Genomic DNA, 16,275 nt, shown 5'->3' with positions numbered 1-16,275 from the left:
CGGGCAGAGCCCCGCGGGACCCGAGCAGCACCGCACCGCAGCCGGGCTGGGCTCCTCCACCGCGTCCTGCCGAACTAACCCCGTTAGCCGGCCGGCACAGCACCAGCTGAAGTTTGGGAGCGTAGTCTTTGCACTTGCTAAAGGCAGTGAAAACTCACATCAACTTCAGCAGACTTATGCATTAACTGGAAAAAAAAATAAAATTAAAAATTAAGATTTAAGATCATTATGTGTATTTGCAGGATAGCATTAGAATGCCAAAGGAGGAGACAGTGTATATGTGCAGGTTCATTAAAAGCAATGCTGCTGACTTATGCACGGTGCTGAGGATCCTAAGTGCAGGTTTGATATAGAGGTTTAAAAATAGAAACACTTTTTTTCCCCTAACAATAGGGCATTTATCTAAAAATAAAAACTAACTGTGAGAATGCAGAAGTAACCTCACACAGCACCTTTTCTTCTCTGCATTATATCTGAAGCTTTCCTCTTTAGCCACATTTAAATTTACAAGAAGCAAGCAATGAAAAAAAAAATGCAGAGTCTAAGCACAAAAGATTTGATGGGGTGTGAGGAGAGGAGGGGGGTCAAGAGAACAGGAAACCCAAGTTGACGGGAAACCCAAGTGACATTTGGTTTTAATGAATGACTTAAAACCCCAATATTGCTCGCCAGGAAATGGGGAGAGGAAATTGAGCGATGTTTTGAGAGTATAAATGAGGGGCTCCATCAAGGTGAAGGCTGCAGATCTGCTTTCTACCCTCCTGTGAAATTCAGCCGAGAGCTGGACCAAGAGGCAAGAGCTCCTTTCCGCAGCATGCCATCCCGCACAGCCCTGGTCTTGCTGCTCCTGGCTGCCGGCACCCTGCCTGCCAGGGGCTCGCCCACCCAGCCCAGCTGCCTCCACTTCCCGCGGCTCCTGCCTGCGCAGCTCAGGGAGCTGAGGATCAAGTTTGAGGAAATTAAGGACTATTTTGTAAGTATAAGCCTGCTACTCTCTCCTCCTTCTCGTTTTGCTTTTTTTTTTTTTTGCAAAGTTCAGTGATTTGGACAAGGGGGAAGACAGCTTCCTCCCGGCAGAAATGATTTGGTGGTGTATTGTGTTAACGGGCTGACGGGGGTGAGCAAGAGAAGTTCAAGTTTCATTGCTTGCTGAGACACCACACAAGGGTTTTCTTCCTAGTTCTAGTTACAACGAGCTCAAGAGATTTCATAATGAATCTTTGTGAACCTTACTAGCCAGACTTCCCCCTGAACATTGCAGCCCAAATTATTCACTGAATTAATAGGAAGGAAATAGTCCCTTCTTCAGGGCAACGAGGTCCAGCCTCGCTGCAGTCAACGCTAGATGAAAAGGGAAATCTTTTGCTACAGACTTTTTCTCTGAAAGAACCACAAAAGCCTGAACATGGTGTTTTATGACTGGAGAAACGCTGCAGTAACTAGCACTTGCTGTGGTGCCTGTAAAAGGTCACCGCTTCGCATCGCGGCTAACAGGAGCCTCGGGGTTGCTGAGAAAGCAAGACAAGATATACTCAGAGCATTTCTCACTGCATCAGTACTGGTAGAGATGGTTGGTCACATCTGTGTTGCTATTTTAGTTAATGTCAATGTGTTTTAGCAATAAAACAAGAGAATTCTCCAGATTACATCTCGGGCTAATGTCATGGCTTGTATTTATTATCAAATGAACACAGCCAAGACTTTAGATTTAAAGCTCGCTGTAAATCTCCCGGTTAATGTTGGGAAGGAATATTTTTAACCTCTCAGGAAAGCTTTGGTACCTTGGTGCCGTGGGGGGATGCTTCGGGTGGTGCCAGCCCACCCCGCTGCAGCTCTCTGGTCTTAGAGAGCTGACGGTGCAACAGAGGCACCGCAAGAACAAACACCCTCCGCAGATCCCTTTCGACTGGAAACTTACAGAGACAACAAAAACGGGGGATTAAACCCGCGGGCAGACAGGCTGGGGTGGATACCTCGCTTCCAGGGGCTGCCATAACTTTGACACCCGTCTGAAGAGCGGCGCGGGTTGCGTCAGCACTCTTACATAGACACCCTCCGCAGCTGAAGCGAGCGTGCCGCACTGGCAGCGGCGGGAGGAGTCTCAGTAGCGATATCGATGGTACTGAAGTTTGTGATTTCATTATCGCAACGTCTTGACTTAGGGGTAGTTGCACTGCAAGGTTATGGACCAAAGAATTGGCAGCTCCTGTATCTGGCGTTACTGTGCCACGCGCACGGGTGTGCTGGGTGCTCTTTGCCTTCACTTCAGCGAGACCGTAAATGCAAACAAGCAAAGCGATCGTTTGGTAGGGCAAAGGGGGAAAGAGTGTTGACTGCCTAAGTAAAGCTCACGTTTCCATTGCATCCTTCTACAGCAATCAAAAGATGATGAACTCAGCATCCAGCTGCTCAGCTCCGAACTGCTGGATGAATTTAAGGTAAGAATTACAATTCTCATCTAAGTCCATTATCTTTCTTCCTCCTTTGGTCAGTGTTTTGTAAGAAAGGAAGCCGATTGTAAATCGGGGCATTTCCTAATGTCACGCAAGGACAGTTCTCCAGCCAAGCAGTAACACGTGTGTCTGCGGCAGGGCTGATGCGTGGCTCCCCCCACACTGCAGCCACAGTGAGCAGTGCTAACATGCTGCAGGCGCTCTGAGCACCACCGCGATTTTGTTTTTTAAACACACCCACACACATCGGTGCCGGTGGCCGGCCCCAACGTGGTTACCTTCTCTCGCCCCAGGGGAGCTTCGGCTGCCAGTCGGTGTCGGAGATGATGCGGTTCTACACGGAGGAGGTCCTGCCCAGCGCCATGAGGACCAGCACGCACCACCGGCAGAGCATGGGTGACCTGAGCAACATGCTGCTGAGCCTGAGGGCAACGATGAGACGCTGTGTGAGTGGGGCTCAGCACCACGGGGGGGGATGAAATCCGTGCTCCGGCAAGGCAGGGCCAGTCCCAGACCAGCAGCAGGGTGGGGAGGTGTCCCCAGGAGCAGGGGACAGGAACACGCGTGTCGGGTCGGTGCGGAGGAGCCGGGCTCTGGGCAGGCAGGGGCTGGCAGACCCCGTAAGGTTGGGGTTCCTCCTAGCCCCTGCTCTCCAGGCTTTCATCAGTTCAATACGATGATTCAGAGGCTCTGTTCAGGAGCACCGTTTATTTGCAGCCAGTCCCACCCGGCAGAGCCCAGCCGGAGAGATAAGGGGCAGGAGGGCGGAGGGTCTGTGCCTTACCTGGGCGCTGGAGCAGCGTGGCTCTGCGATGATGCCTCCCGAAACCGCGCCTGGTGCGGCCGTGACCCCATCACCTGCCGCAGGCTGAGTCAGACGGGGCGATCCCTGCCCCGGGCAGAGAGCACCGCATGGCTGCCCTCGCCCAGCCCCGGCAGCAAGGGGCACGGGGCTGGGAAAGCGCTCGGCGTCGGTGCTCGGGTTGTGCCGGGCTCCTTTCATCAGTGCACGGTGCAAAGCAGCCGCAGTTGCTGCCCCAGAGAGCCCCATGGCCGCACATGGGGAAGGGGAAGGTGGAGACCGACGGGGCGGCAGTGACGAGGGGCAGGAGGAGGGGAGAGCCGCCGCCGCGCGCCCCGGGAAGGAAACCAGTGTGGTTGAAGTCGTTGCTCTTGTCCTTTTGCAGCACAGATTCTTCACGTGCGAAAAGAGGAGCAAAACCATAAAGCACATTAAGGAGACGTTCGATAAGGTAAGGTCCCCGCTCGCGTGGCTGCGCTGAGGTTGGGCAGAACCCGCTGTCCCGGGCGAGGCGGTGGATTTTACTGCCGGCTCCAACTTAGGACAGAGAACAGAATCCGAAAAAGTCTTTAAATATATAAATACCTAAGGCAAAGAGATCCAGAGAGCGATGCTCGAAGGAGCAGCCGGCGGGTTCCCCCGAGGGGTTGGGCAGAGAAGCTGGAGATGTAGGTGGAAGGAGAATATTTCTAGCAATTGTGCATCATGGTTAGCGTCACATTCAGACTTAAACGGACTTGGCTTTCACCTGCAGATGAACGAGAATGGAATCTACAAGGCCATGGGAGAGTTTGACATTTTCATCAACTACATCGAAGAGTACTTGCTGATGACGAGAAGGAAGTGAAAATGCCCACGGGTCCGCATCTTTCGCACAAAATCCCGCTGTTTTTTCAGAAATCACTTTAGGCTGCAAGAGCACACAAGAGATTAAGTTATCTTAGGGTTCAAGTCAAGAATTACAGGGCAATAACTTCAAGTTTAGTATTGTATTTAAAAGGGTTGGGTTTTTTTTTTTAACAACTGAATTTAATATTTATTACTTCTAATACCTCAGTGTTGATGTTTACAATATGTTTTGAGGAAAAGTGTGATGAGCTTGTAAAATACTATTTATCGTTCAATATTTTAATGCTGTTTATGATAGTGCTATTTTATTCTTAGCTTCAAAACACCCAAAGCAGTGTTATTCTGGGGAGCAGACAATGAGCAGAGCTTACTCTGATTGCAATTTCACTAGCATGGTCGCCTGACCAGGAGCAATTCCAGCTCGAGTTCAGCAAAGCTTAATTTTAAGCAAATGAGCACTCTCCTCCTGTTCTATCCCTCTATTTATTTATGCAATCAAATGTTTTTATGCATAACTATGTCACCATCTCTGGTTCTGCAGTTGGAATTAGGCGCTGAAATATTCAAAATTATTCCATGGCCTTGCACTGGGCAAAATAACCATAAATGTAACCACAGGCATCTTTTTCTCCCGTGCATGGAAAGCAACGTGGAGGAGGAGGAGGACCTGCACTCCCATGAGGAGCACGCGGTCGTGCCACAGCCATAGATCAGTTAACCCCACCTCTCGAATTCAGCCTATGTAATAGTTCAGGTTAAAGAAAAAAAAAATAGTAGTAGGAATGAAATGTTTGGTTCTAATAGAACTTGGCTTAAATGTTTTTAACGATGGACTTCCAGAGCTGCTGGGTCAGCCACTCTGCACTTTTGAAAATTCACCTTAGTATTTTCCAGTCTTTGACTGGGGTTTTCTTGCCTTCCTTTTTTTTTTTTTCTTTTTAGAAGTTAGAGGATATTTAATTAACCACCATTTTAAGGTGGCTTGGGTAATTTGCATTCAAATTCATAAAGCTGCATGCAGCACTTGCAATATTCGGGTTCATGTTATTTCTAATCCTGCGCATGAGGTGCCGCAGCAGCTGAGTGCTGGGGGGGGAAGGCTGCGGCGAGAGCAGCTTCGGTGCCCCCGAGAGCTGCTGATTTTCCAGCCCCCCTTCCTCCTTGCCCCAGTCTCCTGCGTGCCCCCAGGAGTGCTACAGGGCGCTGAGCCATAACCCAGAGGCATTTGCTTCTAATATTTAGAAGTATTAGGGCACCCGTGTGATGAAACACTGTCAGTTTGTTGTTTGCTTTGTAAGTTACCACTGAAGAGAGGCTATTTATACTTGATTTATTCTATTTGTACATTTACGGTGACAGAAGGGCATTCCTGCTGGCAGCCTGCCCGCACGGGAACTGGTTATCCCAGAGCAAGGGCAGCCCCAAAGCAGGAATGCTGCTCCGTGGGTCGCTCCTTCCACTGAAATCAACGGGGTGGCATCGGCTCAAGGGCGGCGTGGGAGCCAAACACTGTAAAACTTGATTTAACCTTCTCACCAGGACACGTTAAGCTCCTGTTGAGCCAGCTCTGTACTTGTTTTTCCACCAAACGCCTTGACTTCAATGTTGTAGGAGAAGCGAGATCGGCCCCGGAGCCGCGGCGAGAGCCAACAGCGTCAGCGGCTCCGTTCCGGGGGGGTTGCGCTGGCCGGGGGCCCCGTGCCTTGGCCATGGCTTCTGTCACTGTGTGAACTTCTGCATGTTTATCTGTATGAAAAGAGATCTTTTATTTTTGCTAATAAAGACCTTCTAATGAATAAAGCCTCAGTTCTGTTCTTGCGTATTGTTAACAGGGCTGTAAATCAGCACCAGCGCATAGATGCTGCGCCCAGTGTCACCGTGCTGGGGAGGAGCCCAGCAGCATGGATCCAGGCGAGGAGGACCACCGAGGATGCGTTGCATGCATTAATGGCTAGGAAAGTGAGAAGACCCGAGGTCCTCACATTTAAATGCAAATTTCTGAGAAAATTTGCGGGAACAAAATACCTGCCAGTGATTTCTTACAGTGGAGAAACGCTGGCCCCAAGGTACTCCCTGGGTCACTCCAGCCTCTTCAGCCCCTACCTCTAGCAAGTGTTGCAGCCCTTGTCCTTTTCCGAGCAGCATTTACAGTTTAATAACTGTTACGTGCCCAAATGCCATTGATAATCACCAGGGCTTTAACATCCCTGAGCCTCCCTTCCCCTGATCTACAGGAGATAGCACTGCTGCCTCCGTTTATCTACCGAGATGTTTTTAACTTCGCATTTGTTCTTAGTCAGAATGAGGCCCTGATCCTAGATCAGATAGCAGATACCAGCTAAAAACTAGACAAATATAAGTTAACAACAGAACTGCTTGCTTTTCCTCGGGCTGGGGATTAGGTATCTATGCACATGGATCCGTATGCACAGCAGCTGAATTGCCAACGAAACCGAGCGGGCGTGCACGTGGGAATTCACAGCTCTGTTACTAATAAACCCAGAATTCAACCAGCAGACCCATTTCCAACCTCCACTCAGATGGACAGCCCGGGGCGGCTGCTGGCAGGTACCCACCTGGCCACGTTTCTGTTTCATTTTCACACCTCTTTCGTTTTCACCGCTCTTAGCCCTTTACTTGCAAGTCCAGCAGACTCCGGGTGTTTATTGGCAGCTGGGGTTTCTTTCCTCACTACATTAGAAACAAAAATACTTTCAGTTAATACAACAATTTCTGTTTCTGCTTGGCCTTCAGTCTGGTGTTGGTCAGTGGAATTGCTGAATTTGCCCAAGAGATTATTTGTGCTCTCAGTAGAACCTGCACTTACGAGCACTGCTCAAAGCTTCACCCCAGGCGGATGGGGTCTGTGTGCTCCCCTGGCCCCCCTGCACCTATTTTCATCCCTTTTGTATAACTTTTCTTCATGGGGAGGCAGGACACAGCTCTCAGAGTCCACGTCACCAGCACAAGGCAGGAGCCTGAGGACCCTTGTGAACGAAACCGGTTCCTGAGCTCTGCCCTGCACGGAGAAAAGGGCAGTGTCAGCTCAGCTGTGGTGAGTGTTTCAGTAAAGCTCAGTCACTCTGGTTAAAGTAACCACAGGAAGGAAGCAGATGGGATGCTCCTTGCTGTACGGAGAACGAAGGTTTCCAGTTACCTGGTGCCACAGGAGTCGTTTGATTCAGAAGAAAACGGAGGCAGAGCGAGTCAGCAATCTGGACGGGACGGCTGCCTGCTCGCGGGGACATCAGCACGGGAGAGGAGCTGGCACGGCGGGGAGATGCAGCTCTGCTCCTCCGAAACGGGGTTGGGAAGCTGGAGGGACTGCGGAAAGGTGCTGCAGGGCTCCCGGCCAGGGGCAGGGGTTCGCTCGAGGGAGAGGGAAACAAGAGCCCCGGGACATTTAGTGCTAGATCGCCATGCAAGCCACATGCAAACAAGTCTGTGCCATTTGTCACCAAAACACGGGGATGTTTGCGTCATGGCGCAGATCTGGTGGGCTAAAGCACGCAAACACACGTCTGACTAAACATATGTATCATCTCCAAGAAGTTTTAGGAAGGGTGTTCTGGAAATCCCAGCAGAAGCCGTCTGGGCAACCAAAGGCAGCATCTGCCACAGAGAAATGCCATTTGCAGCAGAGGAGCAATCACCATGATTCATTTCTGGCCATGCCCTCAAGCAGCCTTTTTCCCATTGCCAGGCCAGCCCTGTCCACAACAGTCCCTCTCTGCCAGGACGCACTGCTTAAAAAAAGGCCAAAAAAGGGAAAAAAAACCCCAAAGGGCAGCCTGCAGAGCTGAGACACCCAAGGCACCATTACAGGTCATCCATGTGACTCATGACACCTACTCCAAACCAGAATCACAGCACCAGCATCACCCAGCGCCCTGCTCGCAGCCTCTTGCCAGGCTGCACCCTGACCTGACGCCCGCTGCACGTGTCGGGTGCAGGCAGCAGCTCTGCAGACCCCCTTGGGTCCCAACGTCAACTAACACGTGCCAAAAACATCAGTGTTTGGGGGAAAAACGCCCCAACGAAATGTCTTTTACTACAGTAGCGTGATGCCATTGCAGCATGAGCTCTGTGCACGCCGTCAAAGCAGATTGAAGCAGCGCTGGGCGAGATGAGCCGAGAGCCGGAGCGCTGGGCTGGGGCTCAGCCCTGCCTCTGCTGCGCTGAATCTCACCGGCGCTGGGCGAGCCGCAGGATGAGACCCCGGGCACAGCATCCCCTCTGCAAAACAAAATGGGACAGTGCTCCCCTGCACACCTCTTCTGTGGGCAACCTTCTGCTTCCCCTGCAACCCTGAAAGCTGCTGCAACGGGAGGCTGCATGCCGCGGCGCGTTATCCCCCATCGCTTAGTGCTGATGTAGTTCCTGCCAATCTCAGTGTCAGTCTGGGTATTACAGTAACGGCACAAGACTGTCAGATAGATCAGAGGTGGTGGTTTTCTGTTTTTTTTATCCCACAGAAGCCAATGGTTTCCTTGCTGGGTATCTTCTTCCTGAGAGCTCAGCCCGCTGCCTGATCAGCAGCCCCGGTACCTGGGAGCCTGAGTCACTCACCGAGCCTCGGCCGCTCCTGCCTGCCTAAGCAAGGCTGAGCTTCTCACGGGGCCAAGCGCTGCCCCTCGACCGGGCGATGCTAGTGCTGCAAAGATTTCCTTCTGGTGTGGGTCGCATGTGGTTAGACCACATTTTGGGTTTAAAAAAAAAAATTAAATCCTAGAGGAAACAAATTTGAGATTTGGTGCAAATACAGAGGAGAAGGAGGAGGTTTATCAGACCTTCAGTTCCCAAGGAACTGAAGAGCAGAGCATCACCGTCAAGCCAGAAACAAACCCACCAGGAACGGCGTGGACAATCCAGCCCGTTATAATGCAGCCAACACTACATACAAATCCCACTTCTGCCTGCCAGCACGCCCCGTTGGTCAGTGCCCCTGGTGCTGCTGCCTTCAGACAGTAACGCCAAGAACCACCGCCTGATTTTCATTTTCCTCCTTAGAAAGTCCAGTGGGTGCTCACTCAACAGAAACTCCGTCTGCGGTTGAAGCCGCACGTTTCCGACAGCCCAGTGCGGGGCAGCGAGCCCTGAGTGGGCTCTGTGGCACAGGACCGGCGGATGAGGACAAGCCACTGCGGATGGCGAAGTCCAGGCTTGCCTAACCGCGCTGCCACGCAGGCAGGGGTTTTCACGGTGAAACCGGCTGAGCCGCAGCAGATGAATCACCACCAGCGAGCGCGGGAGCAGGCGCATTGGTGATCGTCCCCGCTGCCAGCGGCATGGCTTTTGCAAGGTGCTGCAGCATAGGCAGTCACTCACTTCTTCCACTTCTTTTCCATAGGAGAGAATCCCAGGTTGCGGGAAGATGCAATGCCAAGCAAGAGAAAAGAGAGGGTGGACGCTGGGTTTGCACAGGGAAAAAGTTAGTAGTTTCACAAGGGCTTTAGTTTAATTGCTGCAACTTCTGCACAAGCACACACGCATGTGGAGAAAACTCCTGAGGACTCCAGAAGTGCCCGAGCATCAGCTGCTCCCCAGTACATCAGCAAGTTTCACTTCAAATAAGGAACACGCCAAGAGTGGCAACACGTGAGAGCATCTGCTGCCTGAAGGAGCCGTTTCTTCTGCTTTTTCTTTTTTCTCTTTAGAAACTTTCCTGAAAGCCATAAGCACCCTGGTACTGGACAGTATGTACTTGCTGTCAAGAAAGCAATCAAACTTCTTAGTCATCTCCCGTTGGCCAACACAGGGAGTGCAGATGAGCTGATCCCAGCTGAACCAGTGAAGCGCCTCTTGAATGCAGCAGGGCAGACACAGTTGTCTCCTCTGGGCTGGGCATGAGGAACAAAACCCCACTGGCCTCTTTCTTGTAACAGGGAAAAAAAAAAAAAAAATCTGTGTCTTGGCACAAGGAAGACAAGCACCTTCTCTGGGACCCTTCAGCCTCCCCGGGTGCCATGAGGACCAGGCTTTTAGTGATACGAGGGACCTTAAGCACTAAAGGGGCAAAATCAAAACAAGTGAACTCCATTTTAACTATTTTTAAGTTGCAAAAGCTTTCAGAACTTTCCTGATTTCGGTTGTGGTTATAGTTAAGGCTTGTTATTTAATTTTAACTGGCTGTACCACTCAGCCCCACGCAGCTCATGCCTCTCTGCGTCCTAGATTTTAGCAGCACATGACTGAAACTGGGGCTTTTGTCATGAAAGAGGTCAGGTAGAGCAGTGAAAACAGGGTGGCATGCCCTGGCTAGGCGAACGCGTTACCCCAGGGGAGCGGGGGGAAGCGGGCACAGCCCTGGCTTTGCAGGCTGCCACTTTCTTATCTCAGCTGCGCCTGGGTGGTGAGAGCCTGACTAATACCAGGCGCGGGAAGGCGCAGGATTACTAAAGCCAGGAGTGTTATGCTGCCGGCACTCCGCTTGCTGCAGCTGCATTTTCAGTGCTCGGGGGCCCAGTTTCTGGGAAGGGTTCATCTCCATCTCCTGGGGCCAGCATCCCATGGACCCGCTGGGCACGGTGGGAGGGCAGGACACCAGCCCTGAGCGTCCCTTCGAGCCCGGGGACCTGGTGCATCCCACCCGCAGGCAGCAGTCCCGCCTGTCCCCGCAGGGCTCCACTTTCAGTATTTCAGCAAGTGAAATCTAAGCCCGACGCCTGTTCATCCGTGCTCTGGCTTTACCAGTACGGCGGAGGAGCAGCAGCTCCGGCTGTCTCATAGCGAGCGTGGGGTCCGGCACACGGGGGGCAGCGGGGGCAGCTCTCGGCGTTGCCAGGAGCCTTTTTGGTCTCAGCATTGGTGGGGGTGGCAAGCGGGGCTGCCACAGGGGTGGCACGTGAGGCTGCTGAGCGGGTGCTCTTGCTTTCAGGGAGCAGCAACCGCTGCTGAGCAAGGGCAGGCAGGGGCTGGCAGAATCAGTCCTGCCTGCGCCCGTCACTGGGACAGAGCCCAGAGCGCTGTTTGCTGCAGGGTGGGAACGCCACAAAGCTAAGGATTATATAGGAACAGGCCTTGCTCCTCTAGGAACTCAAACAACTGTTCAACTGTCACTTTGTCCCCTGCAAAAGCCCAACCATCAGTTTTCTGCAGGCTTTTGAGGGCAGATTATTCGGGAGGAAGGATTTCATCAGCTTCCCCAACATCAGCGTTTCTTCTCTCCTCTAACACTGTGCAGCAAAGTTGGTCCTAGCCCTTTTCTGAGCTCTGCAGGTTCCTGTCAACAAACTCATCTGCTCTCCAACAGCATGGGAAGATGCAAGGCAATTAGAAAAAAAGAAGTGTAGGTTAACACACACCCCTCAAAAAAACCCCTGAACAACAAGCAGCATACTGATCGTGGATATGGCCCTGTACCCAGCTGTTTCCACCCTGCTTCACCATCGCTGCTCTTTACCAGTAAGGGTCCAGCCTTCCAGCGCAGAGAGCTTCAGGAGCCACCCACCTCCCTCTCCAGGTTCAGCACAAAGACAGCGATGGGAAACCTGTTGCAAATCCTGATTTAGGATCCTGCTGACTACGCCAGTTCATCATGGATGAGTGATTTAGAATGATTAAAGAATCATGATCAAAGCTATTAGCAAAAGTGGGTTTAATACAATGTTGTAAAAGCACAACTTAACGAAGTTCAACGACAAGGTTCGCTCTATTACTACATGGCAGAAACATACAAAGCAGAATTGAGTTATGCTCGAGCTAGAATGATTCACAGAGAGACCGGAGATGTGAAGGGTGAGGAAGACCCTCCCGTTGAGTCATGAGGTTCACGGTGGACCCCCATGCTTTCCAAATTCCTCCTCACAGAGGAGTCTGGGTGCAGCTAGGTCCAAACCTAGTCTCAGACTTGGTCAACGGTTTATGTCTAAAGGATTATATATGCAAAGTTTATGTAATGTTTCATTAGCATCAATTCAGCGTGCAATCAAAGTTACCAAAGCAAATCAAAGTTACCATACTACGAGGCTATGCGCGATATCGGTCGCTTACCAAAGATCTGCCGTTCATAAAAGGTCTCTCTGGCTTGAGGAGCAACCTTGAGAGATGTCCCAGCTCAAGGGGAGAGCGCCGCCACGCAGCCACGCTGCCTTGCAGGGAGAGCGCAAAGAAGGCTCTCTTAGGCTGTCATATTTATGGGATAAAGTGGTTGGCTTGTAGTCAAATTACACGCGGTGGGAAAGGAATGCATGAGACTCCCTGTACCCACAACTTTCTTTGTTCCTTGATAAATGAGTCTTGGAAAAGCCACCCGCTAGTCTTGGGTTAATCGCACGATGGGTGTCCCAAGCTCATATGCATCGATGCTCACTGTGTCACCCTGCTCCTTTGTGGGTTTTCAGAGAGCAGATTGAAACCAGAGGAGTTCACAGCCCGGCTACAGCTCAGGCCTTTACCTCTTCTGGAGCCTACACCAAACCACCGCCAATATGGTCAAGGGGTCGAGCACACCCATCACAAAAACAGAGCCGAGCACCCCCACGGCTGCTCTCAATGCTCCCCGTTACCAAATCCCCCAGGTTACGCACGCAGCCGGTGGAGATGGGCATCCCAGCGGGACACGCTCAAGGTGGGTGGAAAGGATTCGGCCCTGGCACACAAACCCAGAGGAAGCATTGCACTGTTTCTGCCGCAGACACTGTTTAGAGCAGAAAGTGAATTACAAACAAAACTGATAAAAGGGGTTACGGGGTAAGCAAAGCCAAGCAATTCCCCCGGTTGCACCTCAGCTGGTGAGTGGGGATTGTGTGGGGCTGCGGAGATATTTGGGAGTGAAGGTGCTGGTTCTCAGAAAGGTGCCCGGTTTCAGCGAAGCTCCTTTCCCATGCGGCGTGCTGGCCTCTGCTGCCAGCCGAGCCCCCGGTGTGCCCCACCGCCCGCCGAAGAGCCCAGCACCTCCTGCCTGCGTCTCCTCCGCATGCAAGCGGTTTCGCAATGACTAAGGACTGGTTACCCTCAGCAATACAGAGACCCACGGCAACAGCAGCTGCTTGCTTTCCCCTTTGCGCTAAATCACTTTATCCTGATACATCCTGAGGCTTTGGGAAGGATTCAGCTCCTGATATTGAAACTCAGCCCCAGGGTGGTTTACAAGATGCCTTTCAGAGTGTGAAGCAGCCAGCCGACAACGTGATGCCACAGAGATGCACAAACCCCGTGACTTTTTTGGGTCCTATCCCAACTGGCAATCTATCAATTTGCGAAAGAGTACGGTACAGATGCACTGACTCACTCGTGGGGCTGTTAGATGATGATGCAGAGGAAGGAAGGGAATCTGTTGAATTGTTTCCCATCTGTGCCAGCTCTTCAGATGCATAAATCAGAGCGCTTCCCTGGCTTTCTGATGGAGGAGGAGCTGGAGATCCCAGCCCATGATGTAGGTAGAAATCCTCAGTTGGATAGGGATGGCAATTCAGCGGTTTAACCCAGCCAGTTCTCATTTTCCACCTCCGCCTTCTGTGGTCTGTTGCCTTTTGCCTCTTGGCAGGGTCTCTCCACCATTTCATCACACCCTGAAGCAACAAAATACTCTTCTTTGCTCCAGAAAATGGAGCTGGACTACGAGGTTCCTTTCCTGGCAGTAATGCCAAATTTCTTTTTCCCTGAGCTGAAACTTCATTTCCTGATTCTGTTGCAATGCTGAACCCAGCTGCTGCGAGCGGCACATCTTGCACACCCTCTCCATAACCTGCTCACAGCTTCCCACTGCCAGGTCAGCCAGAGCTGCTCTGATTTTCAAAGCAGCGAGGAACAGCTTTGCCTTTCCTGGTTGGAAGAAATGCTGCAAAAGCCTAGAGCAGGATTCCTGTGGGCCTGTTCTAACCTAACAGGGCAATTGCTGGAGAGCCTTACTGTTAGTGAAAACCGCATTTTGTTCCTGGGCACCTCACTTTTACAGCTGGGTTTAAATTGCAGCCATCACTGCCTGTCGTTTCACAGGCAGTGCCAGCAAGCCCTCAGCAGAATCCCTCTAATCCCAGGTTCCCCAGGTTCAAGCAAGCCTGATGCTAACAGGTTCTTTACAAATCTGGCATTTTTGAGCGTTGAGCAGTTTAGCTGTGCCAGCACGCTTCATCCCAAGCTCTGCAGCAGGAAATCCTGACAACCCTCTGATATGCCTGATCCCAATTCTTAGAAAAATACAACCATCATCTGATTTTTCACAGGAAGTTTTGCTTTTTTAAATTCTACAGCTTACCGTCAGCTGTACCTGGGGTACAAACTGACCTAGGGCAGAAATGCAACCTAAGTTAAAGCCTACTTGGCCAACAGAAGATTGCAGCTGGCTCCCTTGATTGCAGCCTTAAGATTGCGTTCCTAAGATTGCAGCCTTAGAGAAGGCTTGCCAGTACTGATAGCCCATGCATGGAAAAACATCTACTCTCAATCACAACCCCTGTCATTAGAAACGCTAGCAAACTCGCAACGATGCACAACTGCTTAGCACTCCTCTAGTCTCAATTGCACAACATGCCTTCCTGTCCCGCACACCCATCAGGGCCCTGAGGACGCTTTGTCCTCCTGGGGTTCTCCAGGGTTGACCAACGCTGGGGCAGTGCAGCAAGCCGCCGCTGCAGCCACATCTCGCGGAGGGGGAGATGCAGTGCTGTCAGCTCTCCGGGCCTCGCCTCTGTCCGCGCAAGAGCAGCAGCTACTTCTCGCGTTGACAGACTAGGAAACAGAGATCTTTGTGATTCATCTCTCAGGTAGTAGGAAACACTGATGATCTACTTGGAGCAGAGCCAGACTTTTGATCAAAACCAATCCCCTCAATAGTGAAAAATACATTTTTTTTTTTTCCTTAGCAGGAAGTTTGCTACTAAAAATAAGAAGGTGGGGTGAGGAGAGAGGGTTTATTTTCCTGCTAACTACTAAAAATTAAAAATGTTGCGGTGAATCTTTCACATATTCCTTCAGAGTCAGCAGGTCACACGTACAGTCCCTTGATTTTATATGAACTGTTGGACAGCTACGTCATAGCACGTATGTACATGGATTACGTGGTGGACGAGGATGCTAAAAGGTTACATTAAATCTAAATTCAAGTTGAATTCTGCAGCTTCAGTTCCAAAGCAAGACACAACCATTGGCACAAACCACATCCCCTCGGCATCTACAGGAGCATGGGATGCAGCTGGATGCCCGAGAGCTTTCATTTGCAATTGCAAAAGTACACTCGTCAGGTGGGAGGGCTGTGTTTCGTTCAGGGCACCCAGCCCGGCGGCGTGGGGGAAAGGGAGGGCTGTGTGAGGGAGCATCAGCTCGGCTGGGGCTCCCCGGAGGCGAAGGTCAGCCCCGGACACGAGGTGTGGCGAGGAACCTGCCCGAAGGCTCTCCAAGCCTGGGTCCAAGCCATGGCAGGAGGCTCCCTAGGACGGGGCTAAAGCGAAGCCAGCCCAGCGCCAGCATCCCGGGAGCGAGGGCAAAGTCAGAGGTCCCACAACAGCCCAGGGCATAACAAGGAAAGAGGCATCAAGGAGTTCAGTCCTAACCCAAAGGTGTGAGAGGGCAATGGTCCTGAACGCTCCCAGAAGACATTAAATGACGTTCAGAGGCAAGTCCTGGATGGTGGGAACCTCAGGGAAGGAAGCTGAGTGCTGCTTTTGTCATTTTGCTTGGGCCCAGGCGTCTTCTGTGTCTAGAGCTACAACATACAGCCTTCAAAGCCCAGGGATGCCCTTTGCGGTCTCTCTGTGACATTCCTCTAAAGCCGAAGACAGAGCCACCATGACGGGAGAGCAGTCTTTGGAGGAGGACTGTATGAGCAGACACTGGGGAGGGTGTCCAGCTGTGGGTCCTGGTTCTGGGAAGGATTAAGACTGATGGCCAAGGAGCCTGCTGCTGCCGAAAGAAGGGACATTGAGGCACACTTTGGTGGAAGCTGAGCCGGCTGGTCCCTCGTGCTGGGCTGGGGGGAAGCACCCATGCCCACTCTGCCAAGGCACTGGCACACCAGTGTTCGTCATTGTCACCCGAAGGCAGTGACAGTCGTCACCAGGCTCCAGGCGGTGGGTGTGGGATTTCGCTGTCTGCACCAGCACTCCTGGTTTCCAGTTAGGCTTGAAGCATTTTCAAAAAGAGAGACTCTCACATGCTTATCTCATTGCCCTTTATCTTGGTGGCTCATCTTCAGCTCCTAGTTAAAATCAGCCATCTATGTCTTCTTTTAAG

General features: G+C 51.6%; 1 protein-coding gene across 1 annotated transcript; it reads left to right on the top strand.

Moving 5' to 3' along the window:
- Positions 1 to 814: 814 nt before the first annotated feature.
- On the top strand, positions 815 to 4,102 carry IL10 (interleukin 10). The gene is made up of 5 exons (XM_059831039.1): positions 815 to 973; positions 2,376 to 2,438; positions 2,747 to 2,899; positions 3,641 to 3,706; positions 4,010 to 4,102. The coding sequence occupies exons 1-5, from the start codon at positions 815 to 817 to the stop codon at positions 4,100 to 4,102; spliced, it is 534 nt and encodes a 177-aa protein (XP_059687022.1).
- The last annotated feature ends 12,173 nt before the right edge of the window (positions 4,103 to 16,275 follow it).

The sequence above is a fragment of the Gavia stellata genome, chromosome 30, assembly GCF_030936135.1.
Source record: "Gavia stellata isolate bGavSte3 chromosome 30, bGavSte3.hap2, whole genome shotgun sequence".
NCBI lineage: Eukaryota > Metazoa > Chordata > Aves > Gaviiformes > Gaviidae > Gavia > Gavia stellata.
Note: the sequence above shows the minus strand (reverse complement) of the source record. Positions and strands in the feature narration are given on the sequence as shown.